The 22,372-nt window shown below is 49.5% G+C and overlaps 1 protein-coding gene across 2 annotated transcripts; it reads left to right on the forward strand.

The window, feature by feature from the left end:
• The first annotated feature begins 1,182 nt into the window (after nucleotides 1-1,182).
• Nucleotides 1,183-19,507, forward strand: Sdr42e2 (short chain dehydrogenase/reductase family 42E, member 2). Of its 2 annotated transcripts, XM_051146984.1 has the most exons (12): nucleotides 1,183-1,237; nucleotides 1,868-2,052; nucleotides 3,210-3,305; nucleotides 5,602-5,659; nucleotides 6,327-6,445; nucleotides 6,970-7,045; nucleotides 9,723-9,805; nucleotides 11,345-11,482; nucleotides 12,150-12,215; nucleotides 14,579-14,642; nucleotides 16,086-16,159; nucleotides 19,259-19,507. In XM_051146984.1, the coding sequence occupies exons 1-12, from the start codon at nucleotides 1,183-1,185 to the stop codon at nucleotides 19,505-19,507; spliced, it is 1,263 nt and encodes a 420-aa protein (XP_051002941.1). The 2 variants fall into 2 exon arrangements, with proteins under 2 accessions (XP_051002941.1, XP_051002940.1); XM_051146983.1 differs by having other exon boundaries at nucleotides 1,183-2,052.
• The last annotated feature ends 2,865 nt before the right edge of the window (nucleotides 19,508-22,372 follow it).

Genomic DNA, 22,372 nt, shown 5'->3' on the forward strand with positions numbered 1-22,372 from the left:
CAGTCACTCAGCAAACACCTGCTCTTTTGTGCAGCCCTTATTCACCGTTCAGGGCCTGGTGCTCAGAAAGTATACTCCTTGCTCTTATAATGTTAATGATCTGACCCCTGGTTGAGTCCGATGCTCAGGTAGAGATAAAGGTAAGAAAGACCCTTATCTTTTCCTCAACCATCTTTGGCAATTGACTAAACCTGAGTCTGCTATAAATCTAGAAAGAGGAGGACAAAATTCTCAGTGTTGGTCCCTGCCCCACCCCCCTACTCCCCATACCCTCACCCCATCCCTACTCCCCCAACCCCCACTCCTCCACCCCATCCCCACCCCGCCTAACTGGGAAGGCAAGGCGGCAGGGGGTGTGGTGTCAGCCAGCTGCTCCTGGGGCACCTGGTGGCTACAGACCTGGGAGTCACAGACAAGTTTCCAGGATCTGAGCCCTTTAAGCCCCATGTGCTCCCTCTTTCCCCCTTCTCATCCTTTTCACTCTTCTCTTTCCCTCCTTCCTCATCCCCCTGCTCCTCCTCTTCTCCCTTCTTCCCTTTTCTCCATCTTCTTCCTCTTCCTCTTCCCCCTCCCCCTCTTCTCCTTCTCCCTCTCCTTCTTCCCCTCCCCCTCTTGCCTCTTCCCCCCGCCTCCCCCCCCCCCGTTTCTTCTCCCTCTACATCTCCTTCCTTTTATTTCCTCTTCCTCTCCCTCCTTCCTCTTGTCCTCTTCTTCCTCTTGTTCTTCTCTCCCTTCTGTTTGTTTTCTTCTCCTTTTCTCCTCCTTTCCTCTTCCTTCTCTTTTCTTCTCCCTTACCCTCCCTGTCCTCCTGATTCCTAGCTCAGATCATACCATACCCAGAGTGTGAGGCCCCCTCTCATGCTACATGGGGCTTGTGGGGGAAATCAGGGGTGTGTGGTGTCCATCTGAGTCATGCGGCATGACTTCAAACCTCAGTTTCCCCAGCTAGGAAGTCAAAGGTCAAGCTGCCTTCTTTGACTCCCTAAAGGAGCCAGCAGCCACATGAAGGTTCTTGGGGCTCTGAAAAAATCTCGAGCCCTGAGAGACTTATGAGGCTGAAACTTTCCTAAAGTCCCCCACAGTCCTAGGGACCTTGTAACACGTGCCTCGAGATGAGCCTAGAACATTCTTCCGGTTTTCTTCACAGGTGGACAGCCTCTAGGCTGCATGGATTCATAGAGAATGAAGACCAACCCTGTGGGCTCCTCGCTAGAAACCTGTCAGGCTGCAGGCCAGGGCGAGAAGGGCTGCCCTGTCTGCCAGGCCTGCGGGGGCGCCTCAGGCCTCGGGTCTGCTTCAGGATTCGGGTCAGGCCTCGGGCCAGGACCTGGAGTGGTTCCGGGCTCTGGGCTGGCTCCTGGAGCTATTCCAGGCCCTGGGTCTGGGCCTAGTGCTTCTCCAGGGTCTGGGCCAGGACATGCAGCTGTTTCTGTGACTGAGCTGGGAGCTGGTACTGCTTCAGGACCTACAGCTGCTCTGGGACCTACACTAGGAGCAGGATCATTACCTGGACCAGAAGCTAGGTCTGGACCCAGGCCAGGATCCAAGTCAGTACCTGGGCCAGTGCCTCAGCCAGGAGCTGGGCCAGTGCCTCAGCCAGGAGCTGGGCCAGTACCTCAGCCAGGAGCTGGGCCAGTGCCTCAGCCAGGAGCTGGGCCAGTACCTCAGCCAGGAGCTGGGCCAGTGCCTCAGCCAGGAGCTGGGCCAGTACCTCAGCCAGGAGCTGGGCCAGTGCCTCAGCCAGTAAGTGAGTCAGGACCTAGGCCAGGAGCTACACCATTACCTGGGCTAGGGCTAGGGCCTGGAACCAGACGAGGCTCTGGGACTGGCTCTAACCCCAGTGAATCTATGAGAACCCCAGTACCAGCTCTACAGCAGAAGACTCAAGCCAAACCCGCACAGGCTCCCAGACAGAAGGTTCTGGTGACTGGAGGAGGAGGTTACCTGGGCTTCAGCCTGGGTTCCAGCCTAGCCAAGAGAGGCACTTCTGTCATCCTGCTTGACCTCCGCAGACCCCAGTGGCCACTACCCTCGGGGACCGAGTTTATCCAGGTACAAAGTTGGGGGTCGTTGAGGGGACTACTACTGAAAGTGACGATGCTGGTGGCGGAGCTCAGAGGGACAGATACAGTGTGAACCAGGAGTCTGAGATCTCAGGCTCTAGAGCCAGATTTAGCTCCAATTCTCCTTTATTTTTAGATTTTTGTTATCAATGTGTATGCATGTGGGTGTGACGTGAGCGTGTGATGTATGTGACATGTGTTTGTGCAATGTCCATGTATGTGATGCATCTGTGTACGTGTGTGGGATATGAATGTCTGTGATGTGCATGGATGTAATGTGTGTGATGTGTGTGTGTATAAAGTGTGTAGTGTGTGTGTGTGATGTGTGTGTGTGAGTGATGTGTGAATGAATGTGTGATAGAAGTGTATGTCCGTGATGTGTGATGCATGTACGTGTGTGTGCGTGTGATGTGTCCTGAGAGTACAGTCACACATTTGCTAGAGGACAGCTTTGCACAGTCAGTTCTCTTGCTCCACCATGGCGAGTGAGGCTGGCCTCTCTGGCTTCTGCCACCACGCTGCCTGCTCCAGTCTGGCTAGCCTAAGAGCTTCCAGGTTATTTTCTAGTCTCCACCTCCCATTTTACCATAAGAGTGCTGGGATTACAGGTGCAAGATACCTCATCCAACCTTTTGTGAACTGCAGGAGTCAAACTCTGATCTGCAGGCTTGCTTGGAGAGCACTTTAACTCTCTTAGCAACGTTATACTCCCCAGCTGCTGTGCTGCAGTTATGGCTTCGTGTGTGTGTGTGTGTGTGTGTGTGTGTGTGTGTGTGTGTGTGTGTGTGTGTTTTGGTTTTTGGTTTTTGGTTTTTGGTTTTTCGAGACAGAGTCTCTCTGTGTTAGCCTTGACTGTCCTGGACTTGCTTTGTAGACCAGGCTGGCCTTGAACTCACAGTGATCCTAGTTATGCCTTCCTGAGCCTTGGTTGCTAGGCACAGAAAGAGACAGTAGTCACTTGTAAATTACAAGGGGCTCATAGGGAATCAGTAAGAGAGTAGGTGAAACACCCAGCCCAGCCCTGGGTCCAAGAGCAGAGTGAGGGAGGACTGCTGATGGTCCATGGAGTTAGTAAGTCCTGGCTCACCAGGTGCTGGGCCTGGGTGGAGCTGCTGCTTTGATCTGAAGCTCTCACTTCCGTTTCAGGCTGATGTCCGAGATGAAGAAGCCCTGTACCAAGCCTTCCAGGGCGTGGACTGTGTCTTTCACGTGGCCTCCTATGGCATGTCTGGGGCTGAGAAGGTAAGCCTGTGAGCATACACACACACACACACACACACACACACACACACACACAGACACACACACAGTCTGGTTGAATGATGTTCAAGTCCTGTCCCACCCACCACACTCTGTTGCCTGAGTACTCCTTCTTCCTTTTTACTGCCTCCAGGAAGGACTAGGCATCCATGACATCAAACACCAGTTCTGGTCCCTTCCACCTGTGACCAAGGGCAGATTAACACCGCCAAGCTGTTCCTTCCTCTCCTGGAAAGGAAGGACATCACTGCAATTTATGCCACAAACTGCCTGCCTCTACCTCCATATGTGCACTCAGCACATGTCACAAACTCTTTAGAAAACACTGTAGCAGTGTCTACCAAAACACACTTCATTTGACTCAAATTATACTTATTTATATATTCATAGCATTGTTTTTAGTTGTTGAAATAAGTTGTAGCAGGTATATGGTGAAATTCTACACAGCCATTCGAAAGAATGAGAAGACTCAAGAGTGTTAATACTCAAGCAAGCTCCAAAGTTCAAGATACTGTTTGCTATCACCTACTTACCCTAAACAAGAAAGAAAAGCTAAGAGCCAGCAAGATAGCTCAGCTAGTTGCCTTTAAGTCCAGTAGAGGCAAGAATGAATATCTCTTTGAGTTTGAGGCCAGCCTGGTCTACATAGCAAGTTCTGGGACAGCCAGGACTAAATAGAGAGACCCTGTCTCAAAATAACAACAACAATAATAACTACTTAGCCAATAAGAGTGCCTACTTCCAAGCCTGATGGTCTCAGTTTGACCCCCAGGACCCACATGATGGAAGGAGAGAACTGACTCACACAGCTGTCCTCTGACCCCCACCTATATACCATGGCACCCCCACACACGGGCACACACATGCACAGACAAAACAAATAAAAACATGACAAAAATGTCAAAGCTAGGATAAATGTTTATTAAATACACATGGGCATATGGTGGTGTTAAACATAGGTTTTCTGTACAAACGTATGAAGCTGTTAGCAGCAATTCTCTCTGCAGAGGGCAGAGGACGACTTGGAATCAGGAGCATGAAGGACTTTCCTCTTCGTTAGATAGTCTTTTTTTTTTTCTTCAAAGTTTTATGTGCATGGGTGTTTCACCTACATATATGCCTATGCATAACACATGTACCTGGTGCCTGAAGAAGTCAAAAAAGAACATCAGATCTCCTGGAACTGGGTTTAAAGACAGTTGTGAGCTGCTGTGTGGGTGCTTGGAACTGAACCCAGGACCTCTGGGAGAGCAGCTGGTGCTCCTGACCCAGACTGGGCTGTCTCTGCAGCTCCCAGGTATGTTACTGTTTGAATTATTTTTAACGTTGTAACTATTTCCCCATTAAGCAAAAATCAAAAAAGAAAGAAAGAAAATAACAAAACACCACAGTAAGAACAAAAGTTAATTTGGCTGGGGATACAGCTCAGGAGGTAGGATGCTTGCTTAGCATGCACCCTGGGTTGGATCCCCAGCATCACATAAACCAAGTATGATGGCACTCGCCTGTAATCCCAGCACTTGGGAGGCAGAGGCAGGAGCATCAGAAGTTCAAGTTCAAGAAGTTCTATAGCCAGGTGTGGTGGCGCACGCCTATAATCCCAGAACTCGGGAGGCAGAGGCAGGTGGATCGCTGTGAGTCCGAGGCCAGCCTCCTCTACAAAGCGGGTCCAGGACAGCCAAGGCTACACAGAGAAACCCTGTCTTGAAAAACAACAACAACAAAAAAAGAAGTTCTATAGTTTGTTTGAGTCCAGACTGGACAACATGAGATACACTGTCTCAAAATAAACAAATGGATAGATAGATAGATGATAGATAGATAGATAGATAGATAGATAGATAGATAGATAGATAGATAGATAGATAGATAGATAGATAGATAGATAGATAGATAGATGGATAGATAGAACTTAAAAGTATAGCACATCACCTCATCACCTTTCCCACTGGTGTTAAATGAGGGGTCTGGGTCATACTGTTTCCTGGGTGCTTGGCCCACAAGGACCTATCGGTGCAAACCCATTCTTTGTTTACACTCTCCAGGGCATGACCATATCACCATATTAGTCTCAGATAGTGGATGACTTGGGGAGGCAGGAAATGATCCGATATGTTTGACGTCACGTATCCCTGCCACTGCCCAAACTCTATGCCAGCCCCTGCACCTACTCCAACTTTCCTTCAGTGAGAATCCTGCCCACCCTGAGCCCAGGCTGTGGCCTCAGGCACCAGGCAGAAGATAGCACGTGACTTCCCATTTCCCTCTTGTCTTTTAGCTACAAAAACAGCAGATTGAGTCTATAAATGTCGGAGGCACCAAACTAGTTATTAATGGTAGGCCATCAGAGTGGAGTGTGACCTGCTGTGTGACCCTTCCTCTTCTTTTCTTCTGCCACTGGCCTGGCTATGGGTGGGGGTTGGGGCTGGGGCAACAGAGGCAGGACTCCCCCTGCCCTACCTATCCTGTACCAACTGAGGCCAGTGGGAGGTAGAATATCTTTCCTGTGTACAGACCTGTTCAGGTTCCTGTAGGGAACACCAGCAATCCTAGCATGTGTAGGGAGGAACTCAGGGCTGAGGACACTGAAGGCAGCCACTGAAAAATCAGATAGAAGATCCCTGTTGGGCCCTCTGGATGTGTCCAACTTTGACCTTAACTTTCTTCAGTTCTAGAACAATTTTTCTATCTGTCCCACCACCAAGCGAGCCTTGTCTTCTTAACCTACCTCTGACAGGGTGACCCGGGGCCAAAGCCACACTAGAAGGAAAAATAAGAAGCCCTGGTCCCAAGTTGGGGGAATGGGGAGGCTTTTCCCTGCCAGGCAGCTCTGGATTCTGGGAGGTCCCTAATGGTGTGGGGTGGGAGGTAAAGACTGAGTAGAAATGAGTGGGTTTGTGCACAGTGGCCCTTTGGAGCACCTCCTTAGTGGGCTTCTTGCTGTGTGTGTGTGTGTGTGTGTGTGTGTGTGTGTGTGTGTGTGTGTGTGTGTGTGTTCTGCAGTTTGTGTCCGTCGGCGGATTCCAAGGCTTGTGTACACCAGCACAGTCAACGTGACCTTCGGTGGGAAGCCTGTTGAGCAGGGCGATGAGGACTCCATCCCATACTTCCCCCTGGACAAGGTACCAACTTCTGGAGAAGGGGGCAGGGTGGCAGGCCTGGAAGCGACTGCCCAAAGCATAGGCATGGATGGAGCCAGGTCCGTCCCGCCTGCATCCAGGCAGGATGAACTCCCAAACCAAATGGCACAAGCTCCCTCCTACTTCAGCTTGTCTTTCCCATAGAGGCTTCAAGATCTGATAGAGCTGGCCCTGAGCCCCATCTAATCTGGCACCTTTCACCTCTGTGACAGAATGCAAATTGTCATGTACTCTGAACCTCTGTTTCTTCATCTAAGCCCGAGAACACCATGGCGGTGGCTTATAAAGAACAGGAAATGAGACTGTGTGCAAAAATGCCACAGGAATGCTAAAGAATGACATATGACTGCATTACCCAACCTACATCCAGTATCAGTGTCTCAGACTTGCAGCTGCCTCCTGGAGTCAGGACTGTGCAGCCATGAGGTAGACCAAGCCCAGCTGGGCCAGCACTGCCAACATCACTGAGTCCCTCTGGTGGCTGTGTTCTCCTTGTCCCCTGGCAGCATATGGACCACTACTCTCGAACCAAAGCCATTGCTGACCAGCTGACTCTCATGGCCAATGGGACACCTCTCCTAGGTAAGTACCGTGAGGCCATGCTTATAACAAGTATACCTGCCCAATGCTGCCTCTGTGAAATGTGTGTCTGAGGCCCTATATCTGCCCACATGACATCTGTCCATGATCCTTCAATGTGTTCAGAGTACCGGCATGAGCCTCCCCAACCAGGACACAGAGTGGACAGTCACATCCCACACTTGCCGTCTGGTGAGGAAAAGACCTAGACAGCCGGGCACTTGCTCCCTTTGCTGTCTTGTGAGATTTAGTTTTAATAGGCTTCTTTTGCATTACAAATATGCGAGGAGCTATAGCACTTTGGAAGGGACCATGCAAGATGCTTTAGCACTTAACCTTCAGTAACTTCCCAGAAAAGCCTGCCTCAGCTGTCTGCCTGCATTTTCTCCTCCCGCTGCAGAGAAGCAATAACAGAACAGAAACAATCCACATTTATGCACATCCTTTATGTCAGACCCCATTTTGCATATTAATTTCATATGAAAAAGGTTCATTGATTCCATATCACTCCTGAGTAGGGGTGGGGGGTTAGGGGTGGGAGAATGGAATTTGGGCCTCCCTGGGCTAGCACACGGGAGCCAAATCCATTCAGTCAATTTGCTTGTCATAAGTCATTGTGAGTGTCTTTCTAAAATTTGGAAGCTAAAGAACCTGCCAACATGGTTTCATCTGCCTTGGCCTGGTGTCAAAGTCCTGTCATACCAGCTGCTCACAAAGTTGAGGCAGGAAGATCACAAGCTCAAGGCTTGCCTGGGCTATGGAGTGACCTCAAGACTTGCCTATATAGCAAGACTATGCCTAAAAAGAAAAAAAAAAAGTGGTTAGGACATAGTGTAGAAGTAGAGAGCCTCCTTAGTACGAGGCCTGTGTTCAACCTCTAGTACTGTGGTTCTCAACCTTTCTAAACCTGCGACCCTTTAATACAGTTCCTCATGTTATGGTGACCTCCCCGACCATAAAATCATTTTCATCACTACTTCATAACTGTACTTTTGCTACTGTCATAAATTGTAATGTAAATCCAACATGCAGAATATCTGACATGCAACCACCAAAATGGTCATGACCCACAGGCTGAGAGCCACTGCTTTAGTACCACTGAAAAAGCAAACTTGGGGACCAATCAGGTTTGAAGAACCAAAGAGGCTTGAAATTATAGCCTCCAGTTTACACGTAAGGAGATAAAGATGGTCAGCTGGCTAAGCTCAGAGTCACATAGCACCTGGGGCAGAGTTGGACTGCCCAGGGGCATCCCAGCACCAGAATCCAGCCCTGACCCACGGTGCTCCTCCAGAGGCAGGGAGAAAGGTCCCTGTGTATGGGCTTTTCCCCTATGATAGCCCTGCTTTCATTACCTAGTCCATCATCCTTGACCTCTGACCCTGGTATGCAAACCCACTGTGTTTCCCCAGGATCTGCTGCTGCTGAATTCCCTTCTCTGCCTGGGCACAGCCCCCTTCACCTACTGCCAGGCCAGACACCTAATCTTCTAGCTGGAATTATTTATATCCACAGCTCCAGCTTTCAATGCTCAGAAGAGTCACAGACACCCTAGGTCTGCCCCTCGGTGACGTGGCTACGCAGTGTCCCTCTGGCCACCATTGGCTGCAACCTGACCTTCCTCTACCATGCCTCCAGGGACCCAGTGTTTAAACTTAGCTATAGGCTCAGCTGACATCTGCCTTCCAGGAGGCCAGCTGTGGTCACAGAGGTGATGACCGCAGCCTGTGATCCAGGCTAGTCCTGAAATGGCCCTCACTTGAGCTGGGGGCCACAATCCTAATAAGTAGGTCACTGCGCCTGGTCAGTGTACTGTATCCTCTTGTACCTGCTTGTGTTGGTGACCTGCAACTCCCAAAGCAGCTTAAAACATTCTCTTGACATTTAAAAGCTGGAGCCTGGAGTCCAGGGGTTAGCGGGTCAATCCTCCTTGGAAGGCTCCAAAGAAGGGACCATCTTTGTCTCCTCCAGCGTCAGGTGGCCCCTGCAAAACTCCAATCCTTCTACCTTCATGTGGCCTCTCCCCGCCCCACCCCACCCCCGTTGGTCTCCTTAAGACACTTGTAATTGGATTAGCCCCAGCCTAAAACCTAAAATGATCTCAACTCACCATTATCCTTAATTACAACCTTGAAGGCCTTTTTCCAAACACAGCCATATTGGCAGGTTCTAGAATGCAGACATATATTTTGGGGACTCATCTATCATCCATGACCCTGGGCTTCATTGGAAAAGGAGGGGTATTTGGTAAAGATGGAAGGCTCTGGCCCCTGGCTTATTCGTGAGGGAAAGGGAACATACAATGGCAGTATTGGAAACCAGGTTTGTAGAAAATACAGCCACCTGGTTTAGAAAGGACAGGTCATGAATAGCTCAAGAGCTGGTAGGAGCCAATGGCCAGTGCCTTCAGGGTTTGTGGTCCTAATTCCCATGATGCTGAGAGTTACTTCCGGGTGAGAACATCCTAAGGAAATCACCTATAATGACTTCTGTGGAGTGTCAGTGGAGGTGGGGTTTCCCCAAATAAATCGGGTTATCAGAACAAGGAATTTATACTGCGCCTCTCATACAGTAGCAGGAGGTATAATTGGCTTTGGCCTCCCATCCTCATTGGCTTTAGGCTCCCTACCTCCATGTGCCTCTCCTCTGCAGGCCCTGAGCACCCTCTCTTCTGCCCTAGGAGGAGGCACTCTCCGCACCTGTGTGCTCCGTCCCCCAGGGATCTATGGTCCTGAAGAACAGAGGCACCTACCCCGCGTGGCGGTAGGTCCTCCCAGCCTTCCTGGGACCAGAGGCAGAAGGAGTCCTGCTGATGTGGTGTGCGAGCCGTCACTGTGTCATCTAGAGCCAGTGTCCCCAGCCAGAGACTCCCACAGTCCCTCAGATCCACCAGGGTCAAAGCTTTCAGTATGCAGGGATGGCTTCAGTTGAAGTCAGGGAGAAAGAGAGCTATGACCCCAGAAAGACTCTTATGTGGGTGCCCCAAGGTCTGGGCAGTTCACTTCAGGCTTCCAGTGAGGGTCCTTCATGCTAGAAAACTCTGGAAAACTCTGGGTATCGAGAATATGGCTGCAGGGGAGCTGTAGGCTTCATGTCCTGACAGCCTGGTCAGATAGATGGATTGCACAGTCACAGTTTCAACACAGTGAGGGCTGAGGAGAGAGACACAAGAGAAAATGGCCCTGGCAGGAGAGACCCAGGAGGACTTCCTGGAGGAAAGGGTGCCGGTGGTGTTTGGAAGGAGATGGCTGGAGGAAGGGAGTGCCGAGAAGAGAAGCAGCTTGAGATGTGAGGAAGGCTAGTCAGCAGGAGGTCCCTGTGCCTGGAGCTCATAGAGAGTACAAGGCATGGGGAGCTGCTGAAGGTCCTCTGGGAAGCGCTGCTCTGGCCTGCTGCTTCAAATATTCCTTTTGCTGAGTTTTTACTGGATACCAGGTCAACTGCAGTGACTTTTCCCCCACTTAAATACTTACTGAACTACTACTGTGCGTTCAGTACTGTTCTGGTTCATGGACAGACCATCGAACAGAGAAGACAATTCCTGCCCTTGCGTGGCTTCTGTCTCACCCTAAGAGACAGATTAAAATAAATACATATGTTGGATTATAAAAAGTGTTTGAAGGTACCCAACACAAAGGGAGAAAAGAAAAAGTGGGTGGAGTGAGAGGAAACTGAGCTCCGGGGGAAGTTGGGGGAGTCCCTTGGAGAAAGCAAGGTTTTAAACCTCCAAGGCAGGGTGGAGCCAAGTGTGTCAAGCAGGCTTCTGGAGAAGAGAGAGCCTCCAGACGAGGGGGGGTGTGTGTAACTATCTGAAAGGCAGGATTGTCCAGGAGTAGGCAGACAGCCCTTGGGTCATGGCAGCACAGGCAGGAGAGGGAGTCAGTAGAAGGGAAGTTGTGGAGTAGCTGAGCCAAGTCTAGAAGGGCTTGTTGTCATCACAGCCCACGTGCCTCTGCATCCGTCAGAACAGGAACAGATACAGTGGTACAGAGTGAATGGATGGAGAAGAAGCTGCTATATAGGTCCCAAGGTGAAGATGAGGGTGGCAGTCGGGGAGAATTCTGAACAGATGTAATGGAAAAGGCAGTTGATTTATGGTGGTTTGAATGTGACGCATGAGAAAAGCTAAGAAGGTCAAAGATGGTCCAAGGTCATCTGTGAGACAAGCAGAGATGTCCAGAGGACTTGGGATGTGGGTGTTGGGAATCTAGCCTGTAACCAGCCCCTTGGAGGCTGTGAGCATGTGTATAGAGTGTAACGCCACCCAGAGGAGCCTGCTTTGTCACCTCTTCCCCACACCAGAGCCACATCAAGAAGAGACTGTTCATGTTCCGGTTTGGGGACCGCAGGACTCGCATGAACTGGGTCCATGTGCAGAATCTGGTGCAGGCACATATCCTGGCAGCTGAGGCACTCACCATGGCTAAGGGCTACGTGGCTGTGAGTGTCCTATGACATCCCTGTCCCCACCCCGCTCCGGAGGCTGCAGGCAAGGAGAACCATACCTATAGTAGTCCCAGGGTCACTGGGTTGGGTAGAAGTGCCAGAGATCATAATTAGTTCTGCAGAGTGACCCTGTGACATCACAGCTTCAAACTGACGTGTGTCACAGTCTTCTCCTTAATTCTCATCTTACTGAAGACACTGAAGTACAGTCCATCAGAGTCACAGGACTTGTCAGTGTGGTCACCCTGTTACCAAACTCGAGACCACAATCTGTGCCTTAAGAAGCCAAGTTCAGGCTGGAGAGGTGACTCAGTGGTTAAAAGTGCTGCCTGCTCTTCCAGAGGTCCTGAGTTCAATTCCCAGCAACCACATGGTGGCTCACAACCATCCATAATGTGATCTGATACCCTCTTCTGCAGATAAAGCACTCATATGCAATAAATAAAATAGGTCTTAAAAAAAAATAAGCCAAGTTCAACCCTTTAGAAGCCAGTGAAAAGAGTCAAATTAGCCAGGTGATGGTGGCACATGCCTTTAATCCCAGCACTCAAGAGGCAGAGGCAGGCAGATCTCTGAAACAGCTGCTGGGGGCCATGAGAAAGAGGGGAGTCAGGCTGTGGGCAGACATCTGACTGCATCTCTTTCCTCCTGTCACCCTCAGAGTGGGCAGGCTTACTACATTAATGATGGGGAGAGCGTCAATCTCTTTGAGTGGATGGCCCCACTGGTAAGTGTTCTGGACCCCTAGCCCAAAGTAAGATTCTAAAATCCCACCATCTTTTCTACAACCAAACCCCAGTAATTTACATTAGAAAAGCCCGAGCGCCCAGAGGGAGGAGCCTGGTCTCTGGGAACCCTGATCTCTCTCAGCAACCCACAGTCTCCTTTGGACCAGGCCTGTCTGGAAAGCAAGCACAGAGCCTCAGGCAGAGGGGTTAGCTTGTACTGCTGTGCCAGTGGCAGCACTGGGTTGCTGCATTTAGTAAAAAGCACTTACTTTCCGGGGCTGGAGAGATGGTTCAGTAGTTATGAGCGCTGGACGCTCTTTCAGAGGACCTGGCTTAAGCCCCGCTTCGCCACATGGAGGTTAGCAATTGTCTTTAACTCCAGTTCCAGAGGATCCGTTGCCCTCTTCTGGCCGCTACAAGCACCAGTCAAACATACAAGCAAAACACCCACACATGTAAAGGCTTTATTATTTATTTACTTATTTACTTACTTTTTTAGACTAAAGAGCACTTATCTGGGCAGTGGTAGTGCACATCTTTAATCCCAGCATTTGGGAGACAGAGGCAGGTGGATTTCTGTGAGTTCCAGGACAGCCAGGGCTAAAACAGAGACAGCCTGTCTTAGAAAAACATAAATAAGTAAATAAATAAATAGCACTTTTATTTAAATTTAACTTAAAAGCTATGCAATTCACTTACAGAAAGAGTACAACTCAATATGTTTTTTTTTAACCATATTCAGAATTACACAAGATCACCATGATTAACTTTAAAGCAAGCCTTTAGCTTCAGAAAAGCAAAACAAGCCTCTACCTGTTAGCAACATGGCCCCGTATCCCACTAACTGACTTCTACCCGCAAGCCCAACCCATGCCAGGCAAGAGGAGTCTTCCTGTCTGCGGTTTTGCCTATTTTGGCTATTTCCTGAGATAAGTGACTCTTTGTGTCGGGCATCTTCCCCTGAATTTTCAAGGCTGATCTGTGTTGTGACATGTTATCAGGTCAAGACTTCATTTCTTTCTTTTTTCTTTAATGTAATTGTGAATGTCTGCACATGTGTGTTAAATACACACACTTGTGTAGGTCAGAGTACCTCTGATACTTCTCCTTAGGCACTGTTTACTTTTCTTTTGAGACAGGGTCTCTCTGTCCTGTAGCTCACCAAGTAGCCTGGGCTGGCTGGCCTATGAGCAACCCCCTACCTAACCGTCACTCCCACCCCCGACCCCTGCTGGGATCACAGTATTATGTGCTTGCATGGAGTTTCTGGGTTAAACAGTTACTCCAGGTTTAACTATATAATGAACTGCCAGACTTTTCCAGAGACTGCAGGGTTCCTTTCTATGCGGCCTGGCAGCCTTTGTTTAGCTCTGACCATTCATCCCTTGCTAGCCTGTTTCTTCCTTTGCCTCCTTCTGCCTCCCACACACTTGCTGGATTTTATCTATTTATCTATTTTTCTTTAATAGCACAGTCAACTCTAGAAGAAAAAAAACATGATTCTACTTAAGAACCTGGGAACATGTTCAGGTGTGGGTGGATATAGTAAAAACTAAACGATATGAAAGATTCTAAGTTTAAAATCTTGCCCTATGCCAGGTGGTGGCGGCGCACACCTTTAATCTCAGAACTCAGGAGGCAGAGACAGGTGGATCTCTGAGTTTGGGCTAGCCTGGTCTACAGAGTGAGTTCCAAGGCATCCGGGGCTACAGAGAAAAACTCTGCCTTATAAAAACAAAATAAATAGATAAAGGATGGCTTAGCAGACAAAGAGTCCTGTTGCCAAGCTTGACAGCCTGAGTGAGTTCAATGCCCAGGACCCACATGGTGAAAAAGAAGTCCCCTGACTTCCATACATCCATATACATCATAGCATGTGCAACACACACACACACACACACACACACACACACACACGCGCGCACACACGCGCGCGCACGCGAAAGAAAAAGGATTGTTCTATATTTTCAACTACTTGAGTTATCCCCACCAAGGAGTGGATCTTATTTTAAGACTGGTGTGCAAGATGATGATGATGATGATGATGGCGACGACGACGACAGTAATGCTGCCACCAGGCATAGTATAAGTGCTCTTAATTCCAGAACTCAGGGGGGAGGGGCAGGCAGATATTTGCGATTTGAAGACAGCCTGGTCTACATTGAGAGACCTTGTCTCAAAAAACAACAAAACAAAACAAAAACAAAACAAACAAACAAACAAAAAACCCTAGTATGGGTTTGGAGGGTCTCTCTGGGCTGGTGGGATCCCCTGACACCCAGGATGTGGGGAGCAGGTGGTCTTCCTTCATCAGCCAGTCCCTAACTAGCCCATTCTCACGTCAGACCACGTTCCCTTGCAGTTTGAGAAGCTGGGGTACAGTCAGCCCTGGATCCAGGTGCCGACTTCCTGTGTTTATCTGACAGGTAAGGAACAGCATGGGTATGAAAGCTTCCGTGTGCCACATATGCACACAACATGTGTGTTTTACATTATTGGAAATCCAGGGCCTGGACTAGGGATGAAACCAGGAGGCACCCGGGGAGTGAGGGTAATGGAATTGAAATAGGTTGTGCAGGTGCACCCAGCCTGACTGCACTCAGAAGGCCAAGTGTCCCGACCTAACCATAGCTGCAGGCATCTACTCATCACAGCCCTGCCCTGCTTAACCCTGAGCCTCTTGCAAGGCTGGAATGACTGTATGGTAAAAGAAGAGCCTGGGGCTCTGAGACCTGCCTGAGGTGGTGCAGTGCGAGGGAAAGAGGCAGCTTTAACACCTAGACCGATGCTGGAAGGCATAAAGCCTAGTCAGGCACAAGAAGCCCTGGAGCCTCAGCCTTTCCCACCTGTGGAGACTTTGACATTGGATTTGCTCGCTCCCCATGCAGGTCAATATCTCTAACTCCCTGGTCCCACCCGACTCAGACAGTGTGTCCTACTGCTGCCCTCTGGTGGCCTCCTTCTAGTAAAACAGCAAGTCACAAAGCTCCTGGCACATCAGAGGTGTTTGCTATTGAAATCAAAGAATAGCAAACTCGTTTCCGACTTCTGCACAGAATTTTCGGCAATGAGCGACATGCCTTACCTGTATCCCAGTTTGGGAGAATTGTATACAAATGTGCAGTTCTCTGTAAGCTGCCTGCAGCTTGGTGCATCTTCACATTGGCTGTGCACTAGAGTCACCCGAACATTTGAAACTAGCAAAGTCGCAGCCATACCTCAGAGCAGGATAGGACTGACCAGGAAGCACTTCCAACTCCTCCCTCTCCTACCCAGGTCAGTAAATCAAAATAGGAGAGATTGCCAGGTGTGGTGGCACGCCTGTGACTCGGGAGGCTGAGACAGCAGGATCATGAGTTCAAGACCAGCTTGAGTTACAAGAGTTTGAAGCCAGTCTAGCCTTACATAATAAGATCCTGCCTCAAAAGAGAGAGCGCGAAGAGACCAACAGGATGGTTCGATGGGTAAAGGTGCAATCACCAAGCCTGGTCCCCTGAGTTTAGTCCCTGAGGCCCACATGGTAGAAGGAAAGAATCATCTCCCCAAGGCTGTCCTGTAATTTCCACACATGCACCGTGCATGGCATATATACACCCCACACACAGAAACACATACACAAAATAAGTAAATGAAGTGTAATGTTTAAAAGTGGTTGAGGGAACAGTTTTCTCAGATTTGTTTGCACTCTTCAGGCCTTTATTATTACTCTGTGCCATCTTTTTGTGACCTATTTCCTAGCTAACAGGTTCTCAGCAAATGCTGCTGACTTAAAGGAATCTGGTGACCTTTGTAAAGGGACCCCCTAGCAAAGCAAACAATGCCCCCTGTGGATTTGTCTAAGAGCCCCTCTCATTCGACCTCTCCCACAGCTGCAGTTATGGAGTACCTGCACCTGGCACTGAGGCCCATCTGTACCATTCCCCCACTACTCACCCGCAGTGAGGTAAGTGGGCTGCTAAGGAGTCGGGGAGCCCCAGCCCTGCACCTTTCTCCTCGCCTCCACATGTCCACTCCTGCCAAACCTTCCATGTAGGCCCAAAACTAATGCTTCCTACCACCTAAGTTTTGTTCAGTCTGTGTTATGAACTGAAAATTGGACCACTCCAAGCTCCCACCTCATAGCTGTCATCCCAGCCATAGCAACTTGTCTTCTAGGCAAACCTGGAGCTCCCAACGGCAGGTTCCATAGCAGGTACTCTTTTGAACCCCGATTCTGAATACACACATGTGCACACACTCAAATCCCCCATGGCTCTAGCTCCTCATTCATGTTTATTTATTGTCTTCTGTGTGCAGAATAGCAATACCATTCTCACGTTTACAGTGCATAGTCTGGGGGGGGGGGGGTTGTTTTGTTTTTTGAGACAGGTCTCACTATGTAGCTCTGGCTGCCCTGGAACTCACTGTGCAGAGCAAGCTGGCCTCAAACTGACAGAGATCCACCTCTGCCCCTGCCTCCTGAGTGCTGGGATGAAATGTGTGCACTGCCACTCTCAGCTGATGTGTATATAGCTTTATATTTGTTTAGTATGTGCCATTCAAAAAAGAGGACATCTTGGGACTGGAGAGAGAGCTCATCAGTTGATACCATTCACTGCCCTTCAGAGGACACAAATTTGATTCCAAGTACCCACGTGGTGGCTCACAACCACCCACAGCTCCAGTGCCAAGGGATCTGACACCATCTTCTGGCATGCACATGGTGCGCACACATGCATGCAGGCAGGGCATATATAATAAATAAATCTAAAGTAAATCTTTTTTTTTAAAGCCTGCCTTACTGTAAATAGTAAGGCAAAAATTGGTGTTTAGGGGCTCCCTCATTTGATTTCTCCTAGTGCTAAATTAGGAAGGGCAAAAAAGGTTATGCTCTTCATTTCATGAGGAGAAACTAGGCCCTAGAGAAGTCGGTGGCTGTTCAAAATCACACCACATTGGAATTGGCTGTAGGATGCCCAGTACAGTGCTCATTAAGCTGAAAGGAAGTGGGAAGGTGGAAAATGTTCCAGAGAAGCTCCTGTCTACAGTTTTTTCCTTTGAGCATCCAGATTGATGGAGAATGATGACAGGCCTTTTTGTGTCACTTGATATTCTCTGCAGCTGAAAATGATTACTCTGTTCACAGAGGAAGAAATTCGATACATAGCAAAGTTGCCTACCCAGGATCACTCACTTACAAGATACTGAAAGGAAGCCGGGCAGTGGTGGCGCACGCCTTTAATCCCAGCACTCGGGAGGCAGAGGCAGGTGGATCGCTGTAAGTTCGAATCTAGCCTGGTCTACAGAGTTAGTCCAGGACAGCCAAGGCTACACAGAGAAACCTTGTTTCGAAAAACCAAAACAAACCAAAACAAAAAAACAAAAAACAAGATACTGACGGGGCCAGGCGTGGTGGTGCTGGTGGTGCACGCCTTTTAATCCCAGCACTCAGGAGGCAGAGGCAGGCAGATCTCTGTGAGTTTGATGCCAGCCTGGTCTACAAAGTGAGTCCAAGACAGCCAGGGCTTTTTATTACAGAGAGGAACACTGTCTTGAAAACAAAAAACAAAAATACCACCAAGATACTGATGAGAATCGAACCCTGATCCAAAGCTTGTCACTAGCTTGTGAACTGCATCAGGAACCCACAAGGCAAAAGAGCTGCCAGGAATGCTGTGGAACTACAGTCGGACAAGAGCTGGGTCACCCTTCCTAAAGTGTGGGGTAATTCGTTGGCTCCAGGACAGAGGATCTGAGGCAGTTTGGGAGCTAATGGGTCAGTCGCCCTCTGCTGGCCAGTCTGTGATACATCAGCCCGCTTGAAACACCAGCTCTCTAGCTGTGTGCTCCAGGCACTGGCAATGAGCACCTGAGGTAACAAGACTTGGTCCTTACCCTAGGAAGTTCGCAGTCCAAAGCGGAAGATGTTCCAAAAAATGAGGCAACTCAACTTGTGAGGAGGGATTTCCCAGCATGTAGGAGAGGCACCTACATCCTGAGGCCACAGTTAGGCTTGACCTCTGAGAACACTTTGCAAGGACCAGCTTGCCTAACCCCCGGTTATGTCTCCTTGCAAGAGATGCTCAGTCAGCTTTAGGATAGTTACTAACCTGCATTCCACCAAGCCCTGAACTTACTATCTGGAGCAAAAAAAGATTTAAAAAAAAAACTGTTCTCTCTGCTTCCCTCACTGGGGTCCCAGCCCAGGGCTTGGCCCCAGCGGCCTGTCTGTGCCACGTGAGAACCACGTGGCTCATGTCTCACTGGAGAAAAATAATCTAGGTGGAAGGGCATCTCCAGACCCCAGCATGACAGAGAATATGGCCTAGAAAGTGGCTCTTGTGTGACCCTTGGCAAATCACTTAACTTCTAATCTTCAATTTCCAATTATGCAAAGAGGAATTAGTGTCATCTCGGAGGACAAAAGCATATAAAAGGCACACACCAAGCACAGAGGGAGTTCTGTAATCAACAGCTGTCATTTATTACCCTGGAAGCAGGAGCCCCAGGCCAACTGGCAGCAGAGAGAATGCAGCTCAGACTTAAAGGGGAGTCGCTTGTTCTTAATTGAATTCCTCTCTCAGGGATACTTAGTTAACCAGCTGGGAAGGCTGGAAGGCTGCTCTGGAGGCCCTGCCCCCTACAATTGGTCTTGGGCTGGCAATAGGAAGCCAACATCCTTCCTTGGAAATGTTTTTTTCTGGAGTACAGGCAGGAGGCAGTCTTTCCTGGTATTCAAGGATGCATCTAAGGTGTTCAGGGGTCCAGAACGACGGCATTAGGCTGGGAAGAGAAGTAAAGACAGGAATGAAACGGTGAGAATTAATCAGGGCTGGAGGGTGCGACACAGAAAGGGCATCAAGGAGGCGGCGCCCTCCAAGGAAAAGATCTTAGGAAGATCCCCCCTATCCCCACTCCCTGAGCCCCAGGAAGGCTTCGCAGCCAGTCTTTTTAAATCCCAATGTGAAGGAAAGGGAGCTGGCCCTCTCCTTATTCTTTCGGTCAGCAAGGCCTAGGACGCTCTTCCAATAGTCCGGCCCTCTTCTGCTCCGCTTCTCCACAGGTGCTCAGCGTGGCCGTGACTCACACCTTCCAGATTGCCAAGGCCCGCACTCAGCTTGGCTACGCGCCGGACAAGTTCAGCTTCGCCGACGCAGTGGAGCAATATGTGCAGGCCACGACCCCTCAGCCCGGTGGCTTCACCGTGCAGTGGCTCCTGCGGCTGCTGCTCCTGCTGCTGCTCGTCCTGCTCGTCCTGGCCTTGCACTTCGTGGGGCTGCAGCCATTGCAAGCGGCAGTGCAGCGTCTCTGATCTTGGAGCCGACACCGACCACGCCCAGGCACCACACTCTAAGCTTGTACCCGGCTTTGAGTCCCTGAGTCCTGACCCCGCCCTGATTCGTGGCCACGCCCCTGCCACGCCCTCTAGGCTTGACTTCGTCTTTGTGTTTGGGCTCACTTCCTCTGCTCCGCCCACTGAGTCTCAGCCACATTTCCCCGCCCTTCGCTCCCTAATTCGGCGTCGCACTCTTCTCCCAAGCTCGGCGAGGTGGTTGGTTGAAGAAGTTCCAGTCTCCTAGGCGGCTCCCTCCCAGCTATATCCAGTGCTACCCAGTCCAGCCCTCTCCTTCCTATTGCTCCCGATTGTTCCTTCCTCTGGTTTCGCTCCTTTCTGCCTCCTTCCGTATGTTGAAGCCGCAGAGTAGTTGCTTCTTTAGCGACAGGCCTTACTCCTGCTTACTCTTGCTCAGTCCCCTTCCTGCCCCGCCTTCGCGGTTGGTCTAAGTGGATGAGCTCTGGTTGATGGAGTCTGTGGAATTGGACCCATCATCTGCCGCTGCTTCTCAGGACAGTGGTACCTCCTCCCTGCCATGGCTTCTTTGAGTTTGTCCTGACCCTGACACAGATCTATGTGTTGATTAGGTGAGGAAGGGTACCGAAGCCCAACTTGGTAGCTTTCGGTTCTCAGTTAACGGATGGAGATGACTCTGCACAGTGAAAGGTTTCAGTACCAGAAGGGACAAACAAAAAAAAAAAAAAAAAAAAAAAAAAAACCCAAAAAACATAACAACCAAACAAACCAAGTTTGTAGAAGAAAAATTGAATGTTTCATTAAAAAGTACCAATATAACAGACAAAAGAAGAGTTTGGCTGATCTGATCGTATTTTATGATTCAGTTTGTGTGTACTTACTGGCATGTGGTATCAGGGAATGTCATTCCTGAAGCTGGCTACCTTATTTTTCCAGACAGCATCTCGCACTGGTTTGGAGCTTAGAGTGGCTGGGCTGGCCAGGAAGCCCAAGGGATCGACCTGTCTCTGACTTCCCAGCTCTGGGATTGCAAGCAAACGCCACCACACCCAGCGTTTTATGTTTTTATGTGGGTGCTGGAAATGGAATCCTTAGATGGCAAGCACTTCATCTACTCAGCCACCGAGCATCACTCGGATCTCTTGATGAGTGATGGTCCTCACTACCATCTCGAAGAGTTTAAGGCCACAGCCCGGCTCTCTACAGAAACTGCACCTCCCTGCCGCCGTGCTTTGGACTGTGGATCCCAAAACAACAGTGTGTAAACAGACCCATGTAGCAGCGCACACGTGCTGTAAGCTGAGCAAACACCATGGACCTTAGCGAGAGCGGTGGAGGGAGGAGAAGGTGCTAGGCACCCTTCATAGATGGTGTCCCTCATAGCGTAGGTCCCTGTCTGGTAAATAGGAAAGACTGCAAAGAAGTTTTAAAATATGCTGGGCAGAATTTTATGTGTATATAAGTTTTTTTTTTTTTTTTTTATCAGTAGTAATCATTTCTGTCCATTTAGCGCCCAACACCAGCAGGAACTTAGATTTGTATAGCCATATTTCATTATTAGAGCCGTTCTTACAATAGGGTTTGTTTTTGTCAGTTTATAGAGGAGGAATCTGTGGCTGTCACTAACTTGAAATATCAGAGGGTAAGAGTAACTGCTCTGTAGCTGACGTCATTTAGAGGCGCGTCCCATGGCCCTGTGGGAAGTGTAGTGCATGGTACTGTCATTTGCAGCCTAACTGTTGCAGGGTTTAGGCTTGAACTCTGGGCTCTTCCTCCCTCTCCCAGACCACAAATCCCAGGCTGCCTGAGGCTGGCCATCATACCTACTTTTCCTGTTGCTATGACAAAACACCCTGGCAAACTGGGCAGTGCTGGCGAACACCTTTAATCCCACCACCCAGGAGGCAGAAGCAGGCCAGTCTCTAAGTTCGAGGCCAGCCTGGTCTACATAATGAGTTCCAGGACAGCCAGGGCTATACAGAGACACCCTGTCTTGAAAACAAAAACAAACAAAGCCCTAGCAATAGCCAACTTAAGGAAGGCTTTGTTTTGGCTCGTAGTTCACACATCCACGTGAGGCAAGTCACAGACAGCGTCAGGAACTTGAAGCAGCTGGTCACACTGTGTCTGTAGTCAGAAAGAAGAGAGGCTATTGTGCTCATCCAAGCCCAGGGATGCCGCTGCGCACAAGATCGGGTCTTCACACCTCAACCTCATGGACAGACTCATCACATACCCCGTCACAGGCATGCCTAGAGGCTTACCTAACCTGACGTGTGCCACCATGCTAACTATCACAGCTGGCAGCTGGACGCCCATCTCTGTGATCTATTGGCACCATCTAACTCCACCTCCTTTTCTCTAACCTCCCTCTTTCTACCTTCCCTTCCTGAGAAATATGTCTTTAGGGCCAGAGAAACAGCCTCATGTGTTCATGTTATTGTCTAGGCACGAATTAATTTACTTGTTTTCTGGATTTCTCCACAAGGCTCTCAAAGCAACAAGACTAAGGCCAGAGCATGAGGCAGCATAGATCTCTAGCTCCTGACTTGTTCTTTCCTCTCTTTACCACCTGGAAAATGATGTGGCGCCTCCCCTCCCCCAACCCAACACGCAAATCAAATCCCTGGAGGACTTAGACAATGCCCCAATTAACCAGCCCCTGTGAGGCTCTGACAGGAAGTGCTGGTTTGTTTAAAGGCTCTAATGGAGGGAGCGTGGATGCTGAAGAAACACCTCTGTCGACCAAGTGACACAATTTATGACAATGGTGCAGCCAGTGAAAAAAGTTTATAAGCTTTCTATTAAAAGCCATTTCCAAGAGTGGACCAGCCAGCTAAGAGCTCCAGGGCCACCTTTACATGT

This window comes from Acomys russatus, chromosome 5 (assembly GCF_903995435.1).
Source record: "Acomys russatus chromosome 5, mAcoRus1.1, whole genome shotgun sequence".
Lineage (NCBI taxonomy): Eukaryota > Metazoa > Chordata > Mammalia > Rodentia > Muridae > Acomys > Acomys russatus.